Here is a 17,559-nt window from a genome sequence, read left to right on the forward strand (position 1 = left end):
CAGCGGCATGGCGTAATGGCGGCTGGCTTGAGGGGGCGGTGTCTCGGCATTCTCGGTGACGGCGTTCACGGTGGCTTCGGCCGCTCCGCGGGCTTCTTCCCTCGTCGCCAGTGTCACGATTTAGCTCCGCTTTCGTGAACCTGGGAGGGTAGGGGTACCCTCCAACCGAAAGACGACCTGCGTGCTGGTGGTGACGGTGACTGACCCCGAGCTGCCGTGCTCGGCGGTGTTTATTGCCCGGCCACCCACAATGTTGCCCACCGAGCCTAGTGGGGCCACTGAAGTTAGCGGCCAACGAATATCACGGATGTGGGGCGCCACACACTTGTCACAGAAACACCACTTATTCGCACCTAGACTTGGCTGTTAGCTCCACAGTACTCTTCCTATATCTTGAATGAGATGCCGGCAATGATCCATAGGGCAGTGACCACTTTCCAACCAAATTAGCATTCATAGGTAAGTACTCAAACAGTTCACCTTCTCATAAAAGTTTCAACAAAGCTAGAGTTAACTGGAGTACATTTAGAGAAACATCCAAAATACATCGCACATCCGTGCACAACTGTACGGAGAGGAAGCCGCCCAACTCCTCACCGCGCACATCTGCGACGGCATCGAAAAGTCTACTGCCCGAGTCTCCGATGCCCCATGCAACCCAAAAAGGCCCTGGTGAAACGAGGAATGCAGCAGGACGCGAGAGGCCCGAACAAGGCGTGGGGTATATGTAATCATCCCACGTCTAACAACGTTTTACCGTTTGAGAGGGCCTTTGTAAAGAGAAAGATGGTTCAAAAGTAAAGCTTTGTCAATGGAAGCAGAGGGATGAGAAAGTTTACATACAACATACGTAAATCCAAAATGCGAAGTGACAAAGTGCCAAGGCAATGTGTACTTCATTTAGCCAATATTGAAGGCCAACCCCCAGACTGCAAACCCAAAGGTAATGCGCCGTGCCCCGAATGCGTCAATAGCGCTATTTGATAGACACCGCTTTTGTAAAGCAGGGACTCACTTCCGAGATGGTCCACGGGAAGTGTTGTTTTCTGGAGGCGCGCTCTCCCAAAACCTACTCGTGGGCTCCTTGCCTCCTTGCCATTTTTCCTAACAATTGATGGCCTAGCATCTTCTGCGCCTCGCTTCGCTGAGTAAAATGTTCCGTTAACAATACGTAGGGACAGGTGAAAGCTTGACCAGCTTGGCTTTTTAAAATTGGTTTGCACCACATCAAGGACAGTGGAGACGTTAAGCCAATCCTTCATTGTGACACAACTTGATTCATATGGACTCGGGTATACCAACTTCGGAGAGTGCTTTGGTTGGTGTAGTACTTCCTTTCTGAGAGCGATGAGCAGTGGTGACTGGGTCGAGAAAGACGAGGCGTAGAATGAAACACTTAAAATCAAAACCATCATCTCAAAGACTCGATGGGTTGCTGCTCGAGTTCGTTAAGAAGGCAGGGATGCGTTGGAATTGTAACACCTAAGAAGGCGACAGGGATGCAGCTTCTATCGCATAACCCAAAAGGTCAAAAATATTGTGGACATAAGAAAAAGCGCAGTGATTCACATAGCACGCCATAATTACATCTATTCTGCTAAATTTAATGGAAGCAATACGCAAGGTCTTTATTTCAATATGTATATTCAATAGCGAAGAGCATGACATGACGCTTTGTTGACAGAAGTTGTGCAATTTACGTTTACAGGTAGCCTCGGCCTCGATAGAATTGCTTTGTTATTTTACAAAAGCTGCTTTGAAGTCGGGCTCTAAATTTTCACCAAATGGGAAAAACGTGCTGGGTGATTATCATGTCTGATAGCCAAAAAGGCCAATGAACCACGGCCCACAAAATTGTTGAGCTACCAGGCTAGGGTAAACAAATACAGACCGTACAGCAAGCAGGTATATTTCTGACGGCCTGTTTTCGCGTTTCTACCGTTGTTCTTTCTTTCTTTCTCACGTAATTATTAAAAACAATAATGTAACGTCCATAACGGTAAAAAATAGTTTAACCATTCCTCTATGCCTTCTTTGGCGTTGTAGACTGCTGGCATTTTTTTCAGTATTTCTTAACGAGCCCCTCATTTCCAAACCTATATATATATATATATATATATATATATTATATATAGTTAATGTGGTAACCCGGTAATAGTGGCGGGGGAGAATCCCATGGGATGGACATGTGCCGGGTGAGGATGAAGATGTGGCGCGAGATGAGCGAGGTTAGAACATGGCGGACTCGGCGGGACTAGGTGTCCGCAGCCGGATCGGCTGAGGAGTGGACCTCAATGGAACAGGACTCCCAGTAGAGGTGTGCTTTAGGGGGCGCAGTGTCTTCCTGGGGAACCGCTGCCGGGTGCAAGAACCCCGGTACCTCATTTGGCGCCCTGAATGTGGGGCCGGTGGTGGTTCTTGGAAGGGCATTGTGGTCTTCTTCCTTGTTTTGTTGTTCCGCGGTGAGAATTTTGCGGGGCCAATTACGTTGGCGTTTTTCAGTGGCTCTCGGGATTTTTCGGTAGCCCTCCTCGTAATTTGAGGCGCCTTTGTCGTGGCTTCTGTTTATAACAATTTTTTCTTCCCGTGTTCGCTTCGCGGCGCGCGAGAGAATTTCTGCCCAGGGACATGTCTGGCCGTGAAGCGTCTATCCGTCGGAGCCCCTTGGTTGCTCCGCGCGAGCCCGCAAGGGATGCGGACGCCACTGGGGTCGTCGGCGTGCTCCGCCCGATCATGGACCTCTGCGAGAACCTCATGAACCGGCTGGCGGTTCTCGGGCTAGAAAGTGGTGGGTCGGAGCACGGGCCATCGTTCCAGCCGAGCATTGTGGTGCCACGGTTCACGGGCTAAGATGACCGCAAGAGAGTGGCGGACTTCCTGTGCGACCTTACCATTTACAAGGCGGCGTCGGGTGCCTCGACCGAGTTTGTCATGGCCCGCGTACTGCCGGTTTCTCTGGAGAGATCCGCCGGTCGCTGGTGGCGCCTCCTGGCTCCGTTTGCGTCCCGGGCCGACTTCGTGGCGCGCTTGCGCGAGAAGGTCCTGCCTCCCGTCTACGACTACCGCATCCGCCGTGAGTTGGAGGCACGTACGCAGCACCCGCGCGAGGGCTTGCTCGAATACATTCGAGCTACTCAGGAGCTCTTCAAAAGAGCTATCCCGGGTGCGTCTGATGCAGAAATGGTGAGGCACGTCTTACGACGATGCCACCCGCGCTTCCGACCTTACTTACGTGCTCGTCAGTACTCGAGCCTGGAAGAGATGGCACGATCAGACCGGTCAATCGAGGAAGCTCTCATATCGGAGCTGAATTATGTACCCCCTCCTCAAGTAGCGTGGTGGTTATTCCGTAGCGTGGTGGTTATCGCACCAGACCGGTATTCTGGAGGTCGTGGGTGCGGATCCCACCCGGCGGGCATTTTTTCACCACTTTCTTTTCGACTCAAAAAATTGTTCATCTCTTTCTATGACCCCCCAAAACCTCCCCTGTGCTTTCCGAGAGTTTCTTGACTGCCAACCCTTATTTTCTGTGTTATTTACCGGAGCCCCTCATTTCCCATTTTCTGATTCGCTATATATATATATAAATATATATATAAATATATATATATATATATTTATTTTTTACTCTCCAAAGTTGAGCCCCCCTTAACATCGAATAAATAGAGTATGTTACCGGTGTTCCGGTATTTAAACACCGCTTTCTGATTCTTCAAAGTGTGTTTATGGTCACTGGAGTGGTCTTCATTGCTGAAGTTTCCTTTCTTCTTTTTGTCGTCATATGTGGCCTATACAACGCTGAGTTAACGCTTTGTTTTTTGTTTGACAAACTCGGCGCCAGTTGCCCATACTGAAACTAATTATAACCATCACTTCTTGTTCCTGTCAGGCTTCAGATAAGAATCAACAATTTGTTGTCCGTCAAGCTGTTCAATTTGTTTGAAATGTTTTATACCAAATGTAAAAACTACGCTTTCTTCAAAAATATTTGTCGCTGCGCAAAGAAAAAAGATCTTGGAAGGCGACAGGCTCTAACCAGCCACAATCTCTTCATCCAAACCGGCGACCTTTAGCTTAGTGTAGTAATAAAGGCATTCCTTAGAGGCAATGAGTACTTTCCGGTGCGTAGTACCTGAGGACTGCACAATTTCCGTCCGCGTGCGTGCGGATAGCTTTTACAATCGCAAAAACTCACACACGCACCGGCAGGATTCGAGCCTGTGTCTGGTAGACCAGACAGAGTTAGCGTCAGTGGTCTTACGTATTGTGCTTCAACTGTTTCTTTTCTTTAATGCATGGAAAGTTTAGGAAACTTTAGAAGGCAAGACACTTAACACACAATAGAAACACTAGCAGACAGCAAAGGGCAAGGACATGAGTCGAACAAAATCCAAAACTCAGGCAAGCAAATGCGCGCATCCAAAAGAGGCAGCCACTCCGGTGGATGACTTGCCACAGCGTAAACGCTCCACACCAACGCCGCCTGGTCCAGAAAAATGCACTTCGTCGGCCTAGGGGGTTCCGCATGTCGATCAGTCATGCGGCACTTCCTAAACTAAACAATCCTAGGAGAACAAAAACGTCATATGGCACCCGAATAACATCTTCAAATGGCAGGAAGCGAACGGTATACGGGGTGATGTCAATGTCCCTTTTTAATGTCCGCTGTAAAATGTCCCAGAAAAACACAGCATCGCGTCACATCACAAAACCATAATCAATTGTATCTGGTTGATTACAGAGGCGACAATTGTCCCACCAAGGAATAGACATTCCCTTTTCGCGCAGCCATGTCTTAAATGGGAGTGTGAACGAATAAAGCTTGAAGAAAAACGTTTTTGCATTTGATGTAATACACATACCCATTACGCGTTTTAATACATTGCTTTCATGCTGGCCTAAGACTGGCGATAAATAGGCACCCGGAATAGACTTTCAATAAGAGTGCTTGTCATAGATTTACTTCAAATGCTGTACTGATATTTCAAGAAAAACCACGCGAAAGAAAGTTAAAAGACTCTCCACGACCTCCTTGAAAAATCCCCATGGAGGCTTCGTATTAACTTCCCCGCTCATATAAGCAAAACAGGCAAATGGAAACGCATGCGCTGCTGAAGTACAGTTAGTTAAAGTGGGTGGTCAACCACTTTGTAGAAGAACAAACGAGACAGAACCAAAAATAAACTTAGATTAGGGTGTGGAATTGCACAAGAAAGCAGTCAATAAATATATAGAAACAACCAACGGGGGTGTTTCGCTCTATCAGCCAACACTGAAACAGCACCAAAAAATGGAAGCGCTCCGTGCTCAGAAAGTGATGTTTTTAGGTCGCAAGTCGGCAAACCGATGACTCAGGTTGGGATTATTTACTGAGAACAGGTTCTAATGCTGACCTCTTGAAAACATTTGTGAACATTCAGATGGTGCTTAAAATACACGCGTCGGGTCATGTACAGAAAACGTCCTGCACCGATTAAGTGAATAGAGTGCGGCTTTCAGTGGCAGATTTCACCGCTCTGACAGCTGAGGCACGTAGAAGGTGAAAACAGCGTGGTTTCCCAAGAATGACCATTGTATGGTTGATCGGTGTAATTGGACTCCTTTTTCGTCATCAATACAAAGTTTATTTTGCACAAAATGTATTACCATACACAGCTAAACCTTGAAGACACTGTATTTCGAACAGTTTATTTCTTTTTTGACGCCTGCATAAGATAATGCTGCTGCAGTAAATCAACTGAAATGCACTTCTACGGTAAAAAAGCCTCCACACACACGAATGCTTGCGGGAGATTTAGGGCTAACCCAGGGCAAGGCTGTCATGTTTGACATCGGTCACCAACTCTGCAAGGAGAAGGGTCCTCGGACCGAAAAAGTGCGTGAACAAGCATGCGCAGGGCGATCAGGACGCGCATATATGAAATAACGAACAACGGCATGTTTGAAATAACGTCAGGGCAAAATCTGAAATAAAAATGGACAGTTCTAGATTGAGCAGCAACAAAGGAGGACGCGTGTGTCACTAGGTATTAGTGTGCTGTATTGCTTGCGAATTGAAATAAGTGTTCCAAGAATTGCAACCGAATTCAGGGAAGCGGATAACATAAAATATCGTAGTCAAAGCTTCGGCTTTAACGCCGAAACGAATGGAAGCACCCTTCGACCTACGAAGCAAACCAACTGAGATGAGAAAAGAATTGAAATAATGTGGCGGTAAATAATAAAATAACGTCGAATATATTACCCCAGACATAGAAAACACTAGGGAGCTTGGGGTTTAGGAGGCACGCTTGCATACGACGAAGTTAATGCAGGAGAATGGCGCAAGGCTGTAGAAGTAAATGTATGACTTACGCGTTATGAACCCTCTTGGAGGAACTATCCAGAGTCCCGCGAGGTAAAAGGCGAAAGAAACAACGAGATAAAGGTTTTAAATGTGTATTGAGAACAGAAAGAATATTGCGCCGTGAAATAAAGTATCTGATTGTCGCTTTGCGAAGGTTCACTATAGCGATGTGAAGAAGGGCCGTGTCACACATACGAACAATGTTTTTACTTTGGCGGGATAGACAATAACCCCACGAAGCGGCCGCATGCGTGATGAGTGATTACGCAAAGTGCTGTGGCTTCCAATAAGCTCTACAAAAATCGGAATTCGCATTCGTTTCTACAAGTACTCCTTCACGTATACTCTACATGCACTGTCCAAATGGAGGGGCACACTACCGTTCATTTCTTCTGTCCCCCCTCTCCCGTAATAACAGCACACGTTGGACCTAGTCCCTCCGGTCATCTAGTTATTAACCCCTAAACAAGCTGATGCCCTATGGAGGCACCCTTCGCCTCTTTGGCGCACAACCTTATTTCAAGAACAAAAGAAAAATCGAAGGTATAGTCAAGAAGAACTAAAAACTGGTCATCGGATGGCCTGTCAGCATGTCGACCAACAAAGCGGTAGTAAAGCAAGGGGCGCAAAACAGCCGAAGATCTCATAGAGGCTCATCCTTCGACCCAACGATAGAGCGGGGAGGCACTGGGGTTGTGAAGGATCTTGCTATGAATCTGTTGCTAACAACCTTTCGAAACAGTGATCCGTTGCAATCAGAAGTCTCGCTCCCGATATCAGGAAACAACTCCGCCTTCGAGCGGTTCCCTCAAGCACAAATCCCGTGCCTCAAGCAACGCGAGACCCAGGGTAATGTGTGACGCCTATGAGAAGCAATCAACGCGTGTGTACATTGGTGCGATTTCGTATCGCGGCATAAGAGTTATGACGCCCATTATCGTCTAGCACCGTAACCGGTTCACCAGCGAAATGCAGCCCACTCATGATCCAATCCAACAGGAAGAAACGGATATCGCTCTCGTCATTAGGCGAACTACATCCAAAGGTGTTAGTACGGATTCGGAGCAAGCGTGCCGTAACTGCTGGTGCAGAGTATTTCACCGGACAACACAAACATTCCCCTGCTAGCGTCCACCGGGTTGATACATCATTACCGCACAGTCACCAGGCCAATCTGCAGTCCCGCTCCGAGACACCACTTACCTGTTTGTCCCAGAGACCTCCGGCACTTGGCAGCAAGAGGATATGCCAATTCTCTTATCACATATCGCAACAAAGCGTATCATTATCAGGTAAGCCTTCTACATGCCGACCAGCGGAGTGAAACTAATAAAGATTGAATGCCGGCTGCTCTCGCCACATAAGACAAATATCCTTTTTCATCCAACAAAATGCCATATTATGCAACCCACCGTACAATCCCTGCTAGGCCGCTTTTGCAAAGCACCAGGACACTGGTTGAGATGGCGTACGGGCTTGGAACCAGGCCCGGTTACATTCGCAGAGTCGCTTACCGTCTTGAGAGCTTTCCCCTTCCCCACGTAATACATTATAACAGTGGTTCTCAACCAAACCTCGGCAGTAAAAGTAATCAAACGTTGCATAACTTACGGCGATATCACAATTATTCATGTTGAGTTTGTCATTGTGTCAATTGTTTTGCAGCTAAATATTTCCTAACACCTACGCACTGCCTGTTGTGCATCTGGATTTTCTGCATATTTGTTGAGCAACAAACAGCCAATCTTAACACTTGAGGTAAATGAGAAATGAGATGTACGGTTCATAAGCCAAAAGAAAAGAGGTCGGGCTAGAAAATTTCGGATAGAGCTTCACGCACCCCTCCGATGCCAACGCGAACTTTTCTTTCAGAGCCACTGCACCAGACACCAAAACATAATCTGCAATACCGAAATGAAACATTTTTTTTCAAAACCAGCAAAGAACCTGTGGTGCATGACGCCCACTTCAGACCAAAGCAGGTAAAGGTGCTAGATGCCAAGTCTAAAAATACATATTGCTCCCGTTGTTGATTATATGGTATAAAAGCGCTTGTAAAGTGTAGAACAATTTTATGAGAATTTACAGATCTTCCTTTGATAGGATATTAGGTTAAGAGGTCCTCTTCGGGATCGTTTTTCGCAGTTGGCAGCCGCAGCATAAATTCTCTTTGCGGCGCCCTGGGGTGACGTAACCATGGCGTGTAGTAGTCAAAGTTAATATTTCCAAGTGCAGCTGCTGCTCTGAGGTTTTGAATTGTAGGTCGTGGTGGTGCCCTTAAAGAAATTTGAAGCTCCATTCAGTTGGGATGTTGAAAATATACTTTATTTTGTGGCTTGGTGCTGGCCCATGAAAGCAACAAACCACAAAACGATTTCTTGAATCAATGTTTTGATTGGTTTTGGTGTTTGTGGTGTACTAAGGTTAGTGACGTCTGTAAAAAAATAGAAGACCATAAATGGTGACTTGTGACAATTGAAAGCTTGGGAATGCAATAAATTATTTTTATATGATTACAACAAAACCCCCCTTAAGGGGGACAATATGTGTATCCTAAGTTTCCAAAGCCCATACTGGACTTCATATCTCATCGTGTGATCGCACAACGAATGGGGGAGGGAGTCCGTCACCTTTAAGAGGGAGGGGGATAAATTCGAATGACGCTGTAAAATACAAAGCATCAGCTAGAGGTTGAATACACCACTGAAACAGTCATTAGGGGCGTTATTCCAGAATGCAGGAGTTCTGCCTACTCCCGAGTTTCTAGCTGCTTGGGTTATGAAAGTAGTGATACACCTCGAGTTAAACCGCCCGAATTGCGCCTAGCACACCTGGCATATTCAGCGCGCTGTACTGGGGTAATTTATGTTGATAAAGTACGGCTTGCGCTAATTCTTCGCATGTAGCCCCATCTGAAATTGCTCTGCAATACTCATTCCACAGCATAAAATAGATAACCCCACCACTTCTTTGAAATCGCCAGCGTGGCTTTTGGCCACGCCCGGCGCTGGGCGGTCCGTTTTTCTCGGTGTTCTGTTCTTCCACTGAATTATGTTTTCTACTTCTCTTGAGGATAGTCTTAGTGCAGCTCTTAGCAAGCACAAACCAAGTAATCAAACGGGCTCACTGTAGCGAACGGAACGCGCCCTGTAACCGACAATCAAATACGGCTTTTGTTTACGGCTTGCCTAAGTGTACACGGTGGACGCTTGTACGGAACAGCGTGTCTGAACATGGTCGATTGCATTTTAGATGTTGAAGTTGTATCATTCGTCATAGACGAATGAAGTTGTATCATTTGTTCACGGTGTATGAATAAGGCTCCCGTTGGAAAATCGTGTCGTCTTGGCCTCTCCTCTGGGCTCGAACAAGAGTGAACTCCTGTTTCGACCGAGCACCCCCGTGATTGTGGAATCATTTGCTGATGGTGGCCTCGGAACTTCATTTTTGTTATGGGCTAATTTCTTGTCTCTGCTAGGGGGCATCAAATGACGACTTCGTGGCTACCACGCTACGCACACACAAAATGGAAGCCATGGATGTGTGTGGCTTCGGTCGCCACGCCGCGCCCATGAATGGGCTGGGTGTGTTTGACTGACCTTGGAACTCGGCGGAAACGGGCATGGTTTCGCATGGTCGATTTGAAGTCGGGACGCCTGTGGCGGCCGCTGCTGCGGCGTGATATATTTTTATGGTCGCCATAGCAGGAATATTTGTGCCCGGACTAGTTTTTCAGGCGAAGGAGAACTTTTGAGCTCGTTTTTATCTCTAGAAAAGTCCTGTGCATTGGTTGTGCAGTCGTATGGGGACAGACCCCCGTGTACCATGACTTAGAGGCGGCTTTCGCTCTGTGACCATCGATGCCACAGAGCGGTGTGCGCTGTGGTTTTACGACGGGCAGCTTCTACAGAACCGTTGGTGGCGATTGCAACATCGACCGCCACCAGCCGACCGTTAGCGGGTGTTTGCGCAATATAATAATTGGAGACGTGTTTCGTAGACCTCGCCTTCCTGTTGGGTTTTCTGGCGGACATTGCTTTCGCCGGTTCCTAGCGCGTGTCTACTCGTCTGTAGCTGGACCCTCCGCTTCAGTTATCGTCAGTTCGCAAAACAGAATCGAACAGAATCGGACAAAACGCATGACCATGCGTTTTGTTTATCATCAGCGCGGGAGACGGCTTCCCTCGAGGGGTTGTGTGACGAGCATTTTTTTTGACAACCTTACTGGTGGACCGGTTCTACGCACTACATATACTGTCAAGGATACAGCCGGTGGACGGATAGCCGGTTTCGAAGGTTTATTCGCAGGGGTGAAGCCGATAAGAACGCCGCTCCCAGCTTTCAGGCAGCCCAGCTCCTTTGTTGTTGTGGTGGTGGTTGTTCCTCTTCTAGTGCACATACCCTAATGGGTGATTGTTCAAGAAACGGGCTGGCTTTCTGGTTCTAAAACGCCCAACTCATAGCCCTACATAATCAGCCTGTAGGTATTGTCTAAGAGGTTGCCGAATTATATAATAGATCTAGAAAAGAATCAGTGAATGATGCCATTTTTGGGAGAAAAGGCTAAATAGTTTGACCTGGTTAGCACGGCATGCGTCTGGTCTCTGATATGTACGCGTGAATGGCCGCAATCATACCTCTATGACAAAACCCAAGGGATGTAGCTTCGAGCGAAAGGAGCACAGGCATCGACAGAGGAAAACAAATGCGTTGAATTCGTGCGACTAGATACCGTTTCTGAATGAAACAAAAAACCGCAGGAGTGCAGAAAAAAGTGCTCAATTGTTTCAATTTCGCCGCAAGCATCACAAAGACCAGAGGAGGTAAGACCAGCGCAACGCAAATAAAAATTAGGCTGCGATATTTTCCATCCGGTGCAGGTTAAAGGGACCTCAATCTGGCGGGACTCGCCAAATCTTGCATTCCAAGTGTGAGCGAAATGGGTATAGTCATCCAAGCTTGTACCTTCCTGTGTCATCCCTAGGCGTAGATATCTGCGGAAGCTTGCTCGAGCCAGGAGAAATGGGGTAGGGCTTTCCAAAAGAAAAACCGGTGTGCGTTCTTTGCATTCCTGCGCAAACGTAAATGTACTGGTAATCTAAGTGGAGGTGTTTCAGTTGTCGAGAAGCCGGTGTCTCCTAGACGGTGTTGACAGCCTTCGTAGGACTGCTCCTACGCAGCCAAGGCAGTGTTCCCAGCTGAAGACCAAGCCTGTGGTTCAGTACTTCAATGACAATGGGCTCCGACTACTACTGAGTGACAAGGAGGGTGGGTTTGTTGCGATGCCGTCTGGTGTTTTCAATGAGAAATCAAGGCAAGCGATAGAAAAGAGCTTCAAACCCGTGAAGGCAAGTGCCCTAAAGGTGAAAGCAAAGGCTGCGGAATTATGTCGGGAGCTTGAGCTGCCCCGTCTAGCAAAGGCCATTACTAGTTGTAAAAACAATAATTGTTTGAGCGTGTTTTTCACTGCTAAGACACATAAAGATAAGATGCCCTTCCGGTGTATTGTTAGCGAGCGCGGTGCTTGGCAGTCGCATTTAAGCCAGTTTTTACAAAGGCATCTTGGTAGCCTTAACCTCGACGACCCGTTTATCACCAAAAATTCACTTGAAGTCATAGATTATATTAAGAATGACGCCACGGTAGGGTTTGCCTTCTCGGTTGACGTCGAAGATTTATTTTATTCTGTCCCGCACGTGGAACTGTTTGCGTCTGTTAGGCAATGCATCGATGTAAACGGCGTGGTCAAGTTCCAGAATTCTTGTGGTATGTCGGTGGATTGTTTTATGCGGTTGTTGGAAGTTTATCTGGACGCAACATTTGTTTCTTTCGAAGGACGCACGTACATTCAGAAACAAGGAATTTGTATCGGGTCATGCGTTGCGCCAGTCTTATGCAATATTTTTCTTGCTAGTGTTGACCGGGACTTGCTTTTAAGTTTTGACAAGGATGTTGTTCTGCGTGTTTTTAGATATGTCGACGATTTTTTAGTGGTTTTAAAAAAACAGTGTTCTTTTAACTACATTGCAGCCGCAGAAGGGATTTTAGAGAACTTTAGTCGCCATGGGAAAGGTCTTGCATTTACACACGAGATTCCAAGTGATGACACCCTGCAGTTTTTGGATATCAATTTTAAATTTTCTTCCGACCATGTTTGTTGGGTCTATCGCCCGCGTGCCCGTAAACAGCTCCTGCCTTTTTCATCATCTCATTCAAAGACTGTCAAAAGGGCCATAGCGTCTCTGGTTTTAGAATCTGCACTGAAGAAGTCGTGTGCACATGCTGTTCAAGAGAGCTTTGACTCTCAATTGAAGAGACTTCTGTCGGTCGGCTACCCAAGCTATGTCTTGGTGGGTGTTGCCGAAGCCTTGCTGCGGAAAGCCAAAGGCCAAGTAGGTGCGAGGCGGCCAGAACAACCTAAGGTGAAGCCTGTTGTTCTGCCCTATATACATAAGGTTACGCACAACCTGAAAAAAGTGGCAGAACGGTACCAAGTGCCGGTGGTGTTTTCTGCTCCACAGAAACTTGGCCGCCTGTGTGCGCAAATTTCCGGCAAGCCAAAACCGAAAAAGTGCGAAAAGAAGCATACCAAGCGCTTTGTGGCGTGTGACGTCGGTGTAGTCTACGAGATACCGCTTTTATGCGGGGAGGCCTACATCGGCCAGACGGGCAGGTGTGTGAATGACCGGGCACGCGAGCATAGTTCTTCTCTTAACAATGATACGCGTGCGCATTTACCCGCACACTGCAAAGACTGTAGGCCTGTCAGTCCCTTGAAAGAGTGCAGACCTCTGTTTGACCAGATTAGGATTCTCGGTAGGAGTAAAAATTCCGTGGCGAGAGAGCTGTTAGAAGCGTTCCATATTAAGCAGAAAGGTGATAAATGCGTCAGTGATACTTCGGTTCTTTTGCGTGCCAGTGAGTGTGAATTTTTGAAAATGTCACTGTGATTATGTTCTCTGGTTGATTCGTTCTACGTAGTGTTCCAAAGTGCGCATGCTCCTGGTACATGTATAAATATGAGACGATGCCTCAATAAATGTTAGTTGAAAGTGAGCGCTTGTCCCGTCGTCCTTCTCTACTGTCGTTGTCCAAGTCGCGCTTTTTACCTTTTCAAGCATAATGCACCAACTTGCCCAACAGATTTGTTTAATAAATTTTAGATTACCTCGAACAGATCTCAAGGGAATTACAAACAGTGTACTGCAACCATTCCTTCCATTACACTTGAAATTGACCCAGGTTCAGACTTTTCCGCGGTAACGATGGAAGAGACGGCTGATGTCATCATGCATTTTCCGAACTCCTCTCCAGGGCCAGACGATATCTGTGCCGCCTCCATAAAGCTTCTCGTTCAGGAATCACCTGAGGATCTGTTAAATATCGTCAATACCTCTTTAGAAAAAGCATGGATCCTCGCAGATTACAAAATTACGAAAATTCTTACTCTTCTAAAAAACCCCAGTCAAGGAACAATCCCGGACAACATTCGTCCAATCGCTCTGACCAGCCGCTTGTTCAAGTTGGGGGAGAGAATGTTACATGGGCGTTTGCTGCGCTTCCTCTCAAAAGAATAAATTCTTAGTCTTCATCAAATCGGCTTCCGCCCAGGCTGCTCTATTTTGTCAACTCACGTTGACTTGGAGAGCAGAAAACAATTTTCACGCAACAGTAAGCGGGATTGCGCGCTGGTCACACTGGACGTGGCCTAAGCATATGACAGCGTGGAGTATCGCATCCTGATTGCAAACCTAAAGGATTGTGGTCTTCCCAAATAAAACAATTTTTAATCGGTCGTCAATTATTTTATTCCCAAAATGGTTTTAATTCATCGACTCGACAGCAAACAGTTGGTGTTCGGCAAGGATCGGTTCTCCCTCTTATTCTTTTTAATATATTGCTGAGTTCTATTTCGCTCAATCAGACAGCTTGCTATTATGTATATGCTGATTACATAGCATTCTTTTCTGCTGCGCGGAATATTCACGATCTATATGAACAATTACAGGCATGTCTGGGTTCTATCCAGAGGTGGATTACAGCTTGAATTGGTTCATAACGCGCGGTCCTAGTGTTTACGTTATCCACTCCTGTTAACCTTTCTTTGAGTTATCGCGACAAGAGCATTCCTCAGGTGACCGCTTTGAAGTACTTGGGCATTAAATATGACAGTACGCTTGACTGGCACCCGCACATAAACCATATTTCCACACAAGGGTAAAGAGCTGTAGCATTCTTGCGTAGTTAGCAACAGAAAAATTGGCATGTGTGAGGACACCCTACTCTTTCTATACAGTGGTTACGTAAGACCCATTCAAAAATTTGGGTGTGTCCTCTTTTCGGGTGCAGCAACGTACAAACTTCGTCTTCTTCCTCTTGAGGAGGAAGACGAAGATCGGCTAAGCTGGCTGCTTGCTTTCGCCGCTCTGCGGTTTTTGCTTTTTGTTGCGGTGGTTATTCGCAATGCCTATAATCCTTCGCCCTGCCTCCGTACGACCATCGAGCGACTTCAAAAAGGCGGACTCACCGCGGCAAACGGTTTCAGCACAGCTGCCAGCGGGCCCTGTAGTTGATCAGGGTGTCCCCATCGCCTGCACCGCATGTTGCCGTATTGGACGCCACTAACCAGGGTCTGTCTACCCCAAGTCCAGCGCATCAAGGTTTTCCCGCAGTTCCACATGACTTCAATTCTTAGGATAACCGGGAAAATTCGCGAGCCTCTAACAAGCGTGCTGTTGACCGAGGACCCGACAGTCGAAATGCGTCTTCTGACACGACTGACACGGAAATGAATGAAGGAAATTTCACAGTGGCCACTTACAAAAAAAAGTGAGGCGCCGAAATTCCCGTAATATTTAAACCAGCCGAAGGTTACAGTTACTGGAGAGCGAACCCCGACTTATTGGCGTCTGAGGTCGTGGCAACGGTGCAAGAAAAAGTTTTGACCTATCGCCTGAACAAATATGGCAGCATTATTGTGACCGTGTCGTCGCTCAGCGCCGTAAACCGACTCCTTCGTTCCTCCACCCTTGATGGTACGGCAGTCGAGACGCGCGTGCCGCAGTCATACATGGCGACGTATGGGAAAATTTAAGGCGTACTCCTCGAGCACACGGATGAGGAACTGGGAAACTACCTGCACGATCAAGGTGTGACATCTGCTCGTCGGCAAGTCATGTACTCACGAGATGAAAACCAAGCTGTCGCCGAAAGTCATCGACGCTCCGTCATCTTGGAGTTGAAGCCATACTCTCGTTTGCCAGCTCGAGTCTTCCTTGGGTTTTATAGCTTCCCCGTGACAGAATACGTTGGATCTGCTGTGAAGTGCTTCAAATGTCAGAGACATTGGCACATCGCCAAGAACTGCAGGGGAAATCTGCGCTGCGAGATCTGTTCTGGAGAGCACACAAACAAGGACTGCACTTCGGGCAACCAACCCCGATGTGCGAATTGCAGTGGCTCACATCCCGCGTCGTACGGGGCTTGCCCAAATAAAAAGTCAGCTACACTTGCCCGCAGTGTCGAGCAAATACGAGGGAAAGCTCCTGCACGACGCCAACCAACATCAAACCCAGAAGTTGTCCTTTCAGCCTTGGCTGTATATACAAATGACCCTTCGCTACAAAGTGAAGCTTCCGCAAGCATGTCTTACGCGCAAGCCACACGGCACCAGCGGACCACCAAGACTACTCAGGTCACACGTGACGCCCTCTCGCAGGGTGCAAGTTCCCAAGCAAGTCGACGTTCCCGCACGGAGAATGAGCAGAAGGCAGGTCAGGACACACAGGCCGACATTACTGGCATCGTGATCCCCATGCTATTGGCGGCCATAAGGGCTCTGCTGCGTGCCAACCCCTCCTACGAACGTATTCCGAAAGTAGAAGCTGTCTTGTCCCTAGAACATCTTCTGGCTGCCTCTTCTTCGGCATTGCGGCGTGGCTCCGGAGACCAACGAAAATGACTTGGTCGGATACCTGCACCCTGAAAACGTTTATCAACGCAGATCTTAAGACATGTACACTTTTCCAATGGAATGCACGTGGACTACCAGCAAAGCTCACCGACTTTCGGAACCTCGTACGTACATATCCGTTTCCTTTCACTTTATTATTCGAATCTCGGGTTGAAGATGACTTTCCAATAAAAACTACCATTTACTACACTCGCAATGCTCTAGCGGTGTAAGTCGGCTTTTTGTTCCCTTCCGCAATGACGTGCATGTAGCCAGAGTTGCCGTGCCTACTCATGAAACTGAAGAATACGGATGTGCCAAAACCGTAATTGGCACACGATATTTCACATTTATCGCTGCATACATAGAGCCAGGCAACGGTTTTGATGTCTCAAGTCTACGAAGTATAATAAGCAGCACGGCCCCGCCTTACCTTATTTGCGGAGACTTTAACGCGCACCATGAGATCTGGGGCAGCGCATATACAAGTTTCCGCGGAGTGAAACTATCCGAGCTAGTGACGAGACACTCTATTGGGCCACTTCACAATGGAAGCATCACATATAAGAAAAACACGACAGTCAGCAGCTGTATTGACGTTTCATATGTCTCAAGCCGTAACGCTCAGAGGTTTTCATGGAGCGTAGACATGGAAACTAGGGGCAGTGACCACTACCCGATTTTGCTTTCCTACCTCGGTAAAGATGCGCCCCGACTGGAAATTAAAATGAAGTGCATCAATTGGGACACCTATAACTGCAGTGTAGATCAGCTGATTATTGCTGCAACTACCGATGATGACCTCATTTTAACCATAGCTCGCTGCCTTAAGGAATCGTCCTGTATGATGCGAAGGCGATTGAACATCAAGACGGATTTGGAATATGAGAGATTAGGAGCCATTCGCAGGTGTGCGGAGCGAAAGACGCGACGCGCCAGAACTTTGAAGACCTGCAACAAGCCCGCAAGGCACAGAGACATGTGAGGCGCATTTTCAAAGTTACGAAGGCAGCGATGGCATTGATTTTGCACGAATTTAAATATTCACAAACCTTCGTCGCACATCTGGTGCGTTTTAAAGGGCATGCGCAACAATATCTCGCAACTGCAGCCATTCAGTGCGCTATCGCTGCACGAAAACCTTTCCCAGATTGAAGCAGCTGAACAGTATTGCAAGCTCCTGTCGGCAACCTCATCGACGCACATGCGCTCACACTTCAAGGATATCGCTCCTCCGCCAGCTGCTGCACCTGCCTTGGAC

The 17,559-nt window shown here is 47.4% G+C and overlaps 1 protein-coding gene across 1 annotated transcript in view; it reads left to right on the plus strand.

Annotated features, from left to right (window-relative positions):
- The first annotated feature begins 2,733 nt into the window (after positions 1–2,733).
- Positions 2,734–17,559, plus strand: part of LOC144139872 (uncharacterized) — an 80,028-nt gene continuing 65,202 nt past the window's right edge. The window contains exons 1-3 of the mRNA XM_077672117.1: positions 2,734–2,788; positions 2,852–3,073; positions 3,179–3,183. Coding sequence (XP_077528243.1) covers positions 2,734–2,788; positions 2,852–3,073; positions 3,179–3,183 — 282 coding nt within the window. The remainder of the gene's footprint in view (positions 2,789–2,851; positions 3,074–3,178; positions 3,184–17,559) is intronic.

Source organism: Haemaphysalis longicornis, unplaced genomic scaffold (assembly GCF_048455015.1).
Source record: "Haemaphysalis longicornis isolate Haplotype H1 unplaced genomic scaffold, Haemaphysalis longicornis Haplotype H1 scaffold_5, whole genome shotgun sequence".
Taxonomy (NCBI): domain Eukaryota; kingdom Metazoa; phylum Arthropoda; class Arachnida; order Ixodida; family Ixodidae; genus Haemaphysalis; species Haemaphysalis longicornis.